The 10,099-nt window shown below is 32.6% G+C and overlaps 1 protein-coding gene across 1 annotated transcript; it reads right to left on the reverse strand.

Annotated features, from left to right (window-relative positions):
• Nucleotides 1–178: 178 nt before the first annotated feature.
• LOC129798640 (serpin A3-7-like) lies at nt 179–7,539 on the reverse strand. Its single transcript, XM_055841896.1, has 2 exons — nt 6,968–7,539; nt 179–1,002 (listed from the first exon to the last, which is right to left on the reverse strand). Exons 1-2 carry the CDS (start codon nt 7,420–7,422, stop codon nt 243–245), a joined length of 1,215 nt encoding a protein of 404 aa, XP_055697871.1. The 5' UTR covers nt 7,423–7,539; the 3' UTR covers nt 179–242.
• Nucleotides 7,540–10,099: the final 2,560 nt, after the last annotated feature.

A 10,099-nucleotide genomic window follows, 5' to 3' on the forward strand; every position in this document is an offset into this window, starting at 1 on the left:
TACCGTCACATGCAGAAGGCTACAAAAGGATGCATTCTCTTATGCAAAGATGAAGTATGCAATATCATTGCGTAACGAGAACTTGTACAAAAAGCACGTCATCATCTGAGATGGAATCATGGAATCACGTTTTCCTGCGCAATCCCTTCATTTTGATCTATTCCAAGGATAATTGATAAAAGTGTATCAAGATTTATTCTATAAAAAAATTAAATAAATTAATGCTAACAATTCTGAGTATCTTAAATGGTTGGCTGGTAAATACTGGTCCAGAAGAGCACAATGTTCGTACTTTCGTCCAAGATAATTGCTAAATACGGTTTATCAACTCGACAATTCCGGGCAGTTCCATCGTAATTAATGTATCCAGCGGTTAGAGAAGCAAATGTTGTTCCTTTCTCATAAACATTGAATGTGGACTCTTGCACAACATCACTCAGGACAGTTCTCGAGCTATTGGACATTTTGTTGAGAGCAAAAACATTTCCTCTATCGCCTTTGAGTTTTGAAGAATTTTCCGTCAATTTGCTCAAAGTATCTTTGAGATGGATTTTGGATTTTAGGGACAATTTTGGCATTTTTATGTTAACAGTCTTCATTGTCATGGCTGATTTGTATCCCAGAAATGTATCAAGGGTCATTCCTGCTACAATATCCTCGAGATTGTGCTTCTGTGGAGACAGGATGTACATGGAAATGTTGTACTTTGTCGAATTGTATGGCAGACGAATCATCTTGAAGTCCAAATCGCGATTTTCCATGTAGAAAATTTCCTGCTGCCCCATAAGGTATGTTGCATTGATAGTGCTTTTGGGGGATGTGAAAAATTGTCCAGTGCGAGTCAGTTGGTCAGAGAATGGCTCTATCCATTCTGCAGTAAAATAGACAACGTTGGCAAAAAGGGAAATTGTATTTGGAGTTATGGGGAAGTCCTTGATCAAATCTTCAGTCGCATTTTGTACCCAGAGATTAACGATTTGTTGATTTTCAGCTTCAGTGGCTCTGAAAGATCAATAAAACAATGTTTTTATTAAATAAAATTTGATAACAATATTTAATAACTGATGAATTAAATTATTAAAATTAAATTAGGATTTATTGTTGAAAATCGGAGATTCTCTATATACTTTAAAATACAAAATAAAATTATTTAAAATTAAAGTATTCATAGAGTAAAATTTGAAATTCCGGACAAACCAAAACCAATAGAGTTCGGACTACATCCTTAAAATTTTTATTAAAAAACAATCTACCACGTGTCAAGGCATGTACCAAAATAATATATTCATTATTAACATTATTCATAATTAATATTTACTGCGTTTATTATCATTTACTTTCAGAAGAAATGTCACTAAGACTATGACTAAGTGCAGCAAAACAATTTTGAAATTATAGAAACTTTATTATATCACCTCCGTGCACAGTTAATGTGAGTTTTCTCATGGTACCCGTGAGGACCTAGACCTATTGGGTTTCAAGAGGGTATGATAATCTTAAAAGTACTATAGAATTGCATTTATTACTAATTTATTACAATAATTAAAATCCGAATTTTCAAAATTGGTTTATCCGGAAATCCAAACTTTAGCCTCCAAAGAATTCACTTTAAATTAAAAAACAATCGCATAGGGGGAAGTGGGGCAGCTTGAAAGTGGAACACCTTAGAAATTGGGATTTTTCATCTATTTTTAAATAAAATTGAGCCTTATCGTGATATAATTTAGCTGCACAGATTGAGAAGCTAAATGAGCTAAATTACATTATGATATGGCTCAATTCCACTTAAATAGGTGAAAAATTCAAATTTCAAAGGTGCCCCATCTTCCTCCTAATTATTAAATTATAAAACACTCAAAATATAGGATGATACAAAATATATCATGAAACGTATTGTATTTAGATCATTCTAAGTATCGTGTTATTAGTAGAGGAAGATTATCGTATAATGTCCAAATTCTTGATTCATAAAATAGTCTTCATAAGTCCCGAAGTACTTCAAGCTGATCCTCGAGAATATCCAGCCCATAAAATTTGGTCGTAAAGGAGCAGCACTAATTATACACTAGAGGAACTAGAGTTTAGGATCAGAAATCAGAGGCTCTTTGCACAAATTTGCTTTATCCGATCCATTATCGTCTAATTTTACGGACATAATATTCTTAAGGATCAGCCTGAGTCGGACTTTCTGACGGTATCAAATGAAATATTTCTTAACTACAAATTTAGAACTAATTTAGTATTTAAATTTAATGAACATCTTGTCGATTTTCGAAAAGAAATCTACACCGTTATGCTAATTTCACTACGAGAACCCCTTAACAATCCCTTAAATTGAGTTATACAAATTTTAAATCAATATTATTTTATTGTTCTTTAAATAAAATTTTCTTTTTATTTAATTTTAAATATTTATTTAATATTTAAATAAATATTTAAATATTAAATTTAAATTAAAAATAAAAATAAATTGTAAATTTAGAGGAAATGCGATTGATCTTAAATGATCTTAAATTAAAATTATCGTGAAATTAACTCTTCAGAAAATCATAACTGCTAGCAAGAATAAAGACAGGTTAAGAGGCTTAAGAGCAATTCAGTTGATTTACGAAAATTCTATGTCAAGGTTACCATAAAAAATCACTGATTTTTTACAGTTTTAGATTTAATCGCGATTTTTTTTATAATATTCAGAATAATTCGCAAATATAAAATATCCATATAAAATATATTTTTAGGATCACCGGTGTTTATGAGATCGCCAAGTTGTCTCCCGGTATAAAACAAAACAAGAATTAAAACCGTGTGGTTCGATTCCCCATCGAGTTCGTCCAATGTGTCAGATAGGGAAAGTCTGTTGGTCCTAGAACAGATCGAAGTTAGTTTGGAAATAGCTAGACACTTAGCGGCGTCTTTACGTTTACTTACAATATGTTCCTAGCTAGCATGTATACTAAACTGCCGACCACTTCGAAACATCTGTTTCCTGGGGACATATATTGCTCTTTGGAAACTACAAGGCGCCAACTCACTTTTTGCGGTTTTGAGATTTTAATGCACTTAAAAATTAGTATTTAATAAGTTTTTAGATGATCTAAATCTAAGTCATTAAATTACGTTATTAGAAAAGATTTTCAAGATTTTACTCTTTTTGACTGCATGCACAATTCTGTTTAAAGTAAAAGGGCCACAAAATAGATTTTTTGTTCAAATTTTTGTGATACAAAGGGACTAACTCAAGCAAGTTGATCCCTTGTCAATCCAATTTCAGGAAATTTTACGCATCATTTAGTTAGAATGATATTGATTTTCATCTTCTCTACACTAAAACCCCAACACTAACTCATAAAAAAAACATATTTTGAAAGGTAAAAATTTGTATGTTTCGATGTTTGTGTTAATGCTCATTCAAATATAAACAAAATAAGTTGTTTTTGTTCAATGATTGAATTGAGATAATTATTTATACGAAGTTGAATATTTCATGCTGTCTCCTGAAAAATGAATGTAAATGAGTTGGCCCCTTGTAATTTCCAAGGAACGAAGACCTGTCACCTTAGGCTTGTGCCCTGTTTCAAAGTATCAATCATCCGCAAAAAGCTTGAAAAATACGATCCGTGGTACCCTTCCCTTACAGGGCCGGATTTAGAAATGTGGAGGCCCAATGCCCATTTGTGGGGGCCCCAAAACTTTTACGTTTTTCAACAGAGCCATTGCTTTAAAATTTTATACAATATAATGCTTTCCATTCTACAGGTAAATTTAACCCTCTAATGTCCAATTTTTAAATATGCAAAAAACAGTAGTATCATAATTTTTTCCAGGCTCATTAGGGTCCAATAAACTCAAAAAATACCATCCGTCTTTTATTATCTCTTTTAGTTTAGGCGCTAGCTGCGAAAATATAAAAAAAAATTCGAAACCCTTTTTGCTTTTCAAACTTACATTTAATTTTTTCATTGTTTTTTAAATTAAAATTTATAAAGTAGAACGACATATCTTTGAGTAAAAAATAAATTTATTTTAGTCCGATTACTTTAAATCAGTATTTTTCTTCAAATTATAAATGCGATTTTTTACACAAAAAATTTTCCTACTTTTTCTTTGACCTGTCACACAAAACTAGGGATAACAACTAAACAAAGAGTCAAAATAAATTTGAACTTTCAGTAAGACTATTACCAAGGATAGGGGAGACGGGGCAAAAAGTCACAAATCGAAAAATTCTAAATTCAATATCTTCTAAGATGAAAAAGATAGCGGATTAAAATGTTTTCTATAAATAGCCCCCGTAGACCTTCTGCAATGTCATAAGTTTCTTATGAATTCGAACAAGGAATTTAGAAAATAAAAAAAAAAATATATTGAAATTTTTAGGCCGGTTTTTGAAATATTTTCCTTACAAGAGATATCAATTATTACCTACTTATTTTCCAAAATTGATGCACTTGGAAATATTTCTAAAATGATTTGGATTCCCTGAGTACGAATCCACTATCCGTTTTAGCATTTTCCAAATATTCTTCTCTCCAGAAATCCTTTTATTAAAAATGGCCACTTGGGGTAAAAAGTAACAAAAGGTATAGAGCTAAAAGTAACACGAAGCGAAGCAATTTCAGATGTCTCACGGCGAAAAGAAATGTCATTACCATGTCTCGCCGTTTGTTGTTTGCATTGGTCAAACGATTTGTAATCTTTTGTGTATTTTTTCTAAAATAGCTTGAAAAACGGTTTTCTCGTTCAGAAAGAGAAAACGGTGTTTTACAAAGGTGTAGATGAATAAATTTTTTATGAAAATATGTCCTTTAGGTATTTTTTCAAATTTACGGAAACCCATAATGAAGCGAATCAAAATATGATAATACCCAATGTCTGATACTATTTGCCCCAACATTTTTGAGAATGGTCACAAAATCACCTTTTAGAAATCGGCTCAATAAACGTATTTTCTTATAAAATAGAGCAAAAATTACTTACACAAAGTTGTAGAGCGGTAAATTTCTTATAAAACTGCGCTAAGTAGAAATTTCTGAAGCGCTCGAGTAGCTTGCAAAAAAAAAAATAAAATACACGTTTTGTGACTTTTTGCCCCAGTCTCCCCTATTATAATACTTTTAAATAAATAAAATCTTTATTGTCGCTGTATATATTATTTTTGTGATGCTACCCTGGAGTGACTCTTAGGGCCCATTTATAGCTATGTAAAACACCGGTGTAATACCGAGAAAACAGTATAATTAATCAATTTTTTGCCTATCAATTAGACAAGTTCAGTGAAATTATATCTTTGAAATTTTGAGTGATTCGAACTCTGATTCAATTCATTTAAATAAATTTAACAGGTGGATACAAAAAAAAAAAACGCAAAACAAGAAATTTTACTAAATTCTCAGACTCGAAAGCACAATACTTTTTCCATAAGTTAGACCAATAAAGAACTTTCAAAATTTGGGTAAATTATGCGAAGGTATTTTTCGGACTGAGCACATTGTTTTATTTTATTTTTTCTTGTTGTTAGTCAATTTTTTACGATTCTTAATAAAACTGAACTTGTCCATAATGCCTACGCAGCTCAACTCTCTCAAAATATCTGTTTCTGAACTAAAAATTATTCGCTAATTGTTGGTAGGGAATTTATTGTGGCTGAAATGAGTTTTTTTTCTTGTTGATTGTTGATTGATTATTCATTCTTAAACTCGTCTAAATTATTTCGCGCCTAATATTTGAATGTTAACGAATTCATCATGTGCCCAGATACATTTGTGGAGGCCTCAATATGAAAAAGGAAACAAAATGTTGCAAAAGGAATATTTTAAATAAATAAATGACTCTGTGAGGACTCAGTAGGAGGACAGAAAACGCAAAGTAGTAGAAAAATGCTTAATAAATAAAATAAATAATTTTGAGTGGAGGCCTCAGCACAAAAAAAAAGGACACATTTTCCAAAGTGCAAGCCACTTCAACCTTTTTCATATTGTTGGACATTAAATGCTCTTATAAGCTAATAGCAATTTAATTTGCAATTTTTTTCGTAGTAACTTTCATTTTGAGACCATTGTGACCATAGTAAACTTTTTAAATGTGGAGGCTCCTAAAATGTGGAGGCCCGGTTCCTTGGCCTCAGGGAACCCACCTAAATCCGGCACTGTTCCCTTACTAAGAAAAAAAAGGAATCACAGCTTCTTGCGTGTGTTTTTCTGCGTCGTGTCACATATTTTCGGTTTATTTCTTCTATTTTCTTATTACTATATTTTGTTCCAAAAACTTATCATATGTGATAGACATACGCTTTTATTTACGAACTTGCCAGAGAATTGGGACATAAATGCGTAAATGGCGTAAAACATTAAAACAATAAAAATCGATGAGGCTTTGGTGGTCATTATGTTTTTATGATAAACGTTAAACTCAGAAAATTATTGTTAAACGAAGTGTCTTTCGGTTTAATTAAAATGGCAAGCTAGAAATAATTTATCTGATCAGGGGTACGTAGTGTAGAGGCAGCTGCATCAACCAATAGGAAATGACTGCTCAATATGGCGAAGAATTTCTAGTCAAAAACGGTCCAGAAATCGTTGTTTTTTTAATTTACTGAAATTTTCTTTATTAATAGAATTTTCTTCGTGTCGAATCGTCATGACTCAAAAATAATTGTTCTTTACAAATTTACGATTCGTGACAAAAATTTTATGATAATTACCATTATGAAGTGAAGAAAACCGAGAGAACTAAACTGAATAAGTTAAAGAAGCATATATAAACCGCATTGTTCAAAACAAGATCAATGAATTGATTGTGGGTTTTATCGGTATTTCTAAAGACGCAGAGAATTTGCTATAGAACGTTTCAAGATTGTAAATTAGTTCTTCGCATGCTGTTGACACTTTGTAATTTCCATGCAATGACGTCAGTTAAAAAATCTTGCAAATGAATAAATAAAGATTAAAATTAGATTTATATTGCTCACTTTTCTGGCAGGCTAATTAAGACAGATTTGTAGTATTTCTCGAGCAATTCTTCAAATTCTTTGAAGATCTTTATGTTGTCCCTGTAGAAAAGTGCAGAATTTATGTGAATCTTCAGGGTATCTTTATCGTCTTTTGGAGTATTGTAGCTCTGCAAAAGATTCTCATGATGCTCATGAATGTCGGTCAACTTTGCCTCTTCCCAGCCCAAAAATTTGCCAATGGCTTCTTTTAAAACGGGATTGGCACCAGCAGATATTTGTCCCAGCAAAAGATTGAAGCCCAGTGGAGAGAAAACGAGATTTTCTGTTGAGTCATTGTGAGATTTTGCCCTATGCAAATTCACAGTCAAATTGAACAGAGATTCCTCAATTGGCAGCAATTTCAATGGAGTTTCTGCACAACAAAGTAGTTCCAGGAAGCAAGTGATTAACAAGATGCCTATCACTGTCTTCATTTCAATGGCACGATATTTTTAAGACACTTTTTTACACTCAAATTAGTGACTCATATAGAGAGATTAACAGCGCGCTGGTACGACACGTTTAGCCCAAAGAACGGGTTTTACTGAACTAAACTCGCGACCAGGCTTGAGTGTTTTCATTCATGATCATGAGAGAGATTCCTCCAGTGGAGAGGGTTTGTGCCCAAAAAAAATAAGCATTACAATGAAGCAGAATTCTCGTAAATGGGGAATTTTATTTTCTGTGCAATTGTAAATTGTCAAAGAAGAAAGATATTGAATCTTGAATAAATGTTTAATTGACTTTCTCAAAAAAGGAATGTCTGGGCTGGGAATACCCATATGATGTCATTCTAGAGAGAGATTCGTCGAGAGAAAGAATATTACTTTTGAGATAAATCGTCACAGTAAAGTCATCTTCAACATGCAATCAAAAATATGAATTGATAAGAGTTTTCTTTGGGAAATCCTGGATGTAATGATCATCTTCTAATTTTAATTTTATTTGATAAAATAATGCTCTCACGTAGAAAACCAAATGCTTAATTCTTTAAGGACGAGAAGGTCAAAAATTGAGGGTCAGAAAAAATTATTTTTTCTAAGTTTTTAGAGCAAAATACAACTTTAGAAGGCCGTAGGAAAAGTGTCATTTTTGGGTCACCGGTGACCCAATCGTCCTTAAAGAGTTAACTCTTTCCGGACCGCAGCATAAGCTGCAAGCCAATTTCACCAATTTTTAATCAAAAATATCTGCGCTCAGGAATTAATTGAGGTCCTACAAAAAATATCTTACATTTGGACATCCTTATAGTTTGTAATCATCCACAAGAATCTGATTTTTATCAGTTCTGAATAATTAAAAAACATTGTTTTTCACTGAATATTCATATGCTGCTTTGGGTACTCAGAGTCCCGAAAGAGACGAAAGAGCCGAAAGAGTTAAGGGTCAAAGCCAATTTAAGTATCAATGTATCAATCATTGACCAATCCTTCAAAACCGCAACATTTGACAAGAATCTGGATTTTTTTGCTAATTCTCTCAGTTCGCCGCCGTCTTAAGCTGTCTACGTCTACACACTAGGTAAATTATTGCAATAATAACATTTCAAAGTGACAAAACGTCAATATTGAAGCGAATATTGAAAGAAATATTTCAATATTTGCCTACACACTGAACAAATTGACTTCAATATTACAACTTACTAAAATACTATTCTAGTCAGAGATTCAGTTCCTTTCAAACATCGAAAAATTCTTGGAATTAGCATATTTATGAACAGGAAGACATCTCAGCTCAGAATATCATCGTAGACAGCACTAAAGATTCTGAGAACTTGGGTATTTTGGATGCTCTTGACAAATTACAGAAGAAAATCCCGGAAGATCTGTGATTTCCTGGAGAAACCAGGAGAAATCTTCTGACCAACTTGAGTATTTTGGGTGTTCTTTACAAAATACAAAATAAAATTTGTGACTTCCTGGAGAAACCAGGAGAAATCTTTTGACCAACTTGGGTATTTTAGGTATTCTTAACAAAATACAGAAAAAATCCAAGATCTATGATATACTCGATATACTGGAGAAACCAGGAGAAGTCTTCTGGCCAACTTCAGTATTTTGGGTGCTCTTGACAAAATATAGAAAAAAAATCCCAGAAGATCTGTGATTTCCTGGAGAAACCAGGAGAAATCTTCTGACCAATTTGGGTATATCAGGTGTTCGTGATAAAATACAGAAGGAAATCCCAGAAAACGTGATTTCCTGGAAGAAGCTGGAGAAATCTTCTGACCAACTTGAGTATTCTGGGCGTATTTGATAAAAAACACAACAAAATCCCAAAAGATTTATGATTTCCTCGAGGAATCAACAGAAATCTTCTGACCAACTTGAGCATTTTGGGTGTATTCGACAAAGTACACAAGAAAATTCCAGATGAACTATGATTTCCTGGAGGAAGCACCCAGCAAAACTTCGATCTGCAATTCTGCACTTTTGAAATTTTAACGTTTCTTGTCATTCAATCGGATACTTCGTGTGGCTTCGGGATAGTCGTGCGACTTCGTGAGCATCGCGAATTTTTTTTCGTGTTTTCTAACCATTTCCTTCCCCTTCGTATTTTCTATTATGGCTGATTTAATAATATTGTATTATAACATTATAATATTATTGTAAAAAAAGAGAGTATTCACGTAAAATTGTTTAATAAAAATTGAATTTTAAATAAATTGAAATACATATTTTTATGTAGTTAAAATAATGTTTAGAAACATTAGAAAGGGTAGAAGAAATGTAGAAATCATCTAAATACTCTAAAGAAATTCTGGCGATAATTTTAAAATTTTCTATAGAAATTCTGCAGAAAATTCTGCAGAATTTTCATACAACGATCGGATCCACCTTAGAACAAAATTCTGCAGAAATTCTGCTGAATTTTCGGCAGTTAGTAATTCAAATCTGACGAATTTCTGCAGAATTCTACAGAATTTGCCGGGTGGGCAAGTGAGAAGTGCTAACCAATCTGTGTTCTTGGGAATATTTGACAAAATGTACAGCGAAATTCCAAGAATCTGGGATTTTATGGAGGAAGCAGGAAGAGAAGTGTCCGGACATGGATTTTGATCTTGGATGTGTTTCATTCATGAACAAGGAAATCGCAGAAGTTCTGTGATGT

Source organism: Phlebotomus papatasi, chromosome 1 (assembly GCF_024763615.1).
Source record: "Phlebotomus papatasi isolate M1 chromosome 1, Ppap_2.1, whole genome shotgun sequence".
NCBI classification, from domain to species: domain Eukaryota; kingdom Metazoa; phylum Arthropoda; class Insecta; order Diptera; family Psychodidae; genus Phlebotomus; species Phlebotomus papatasi.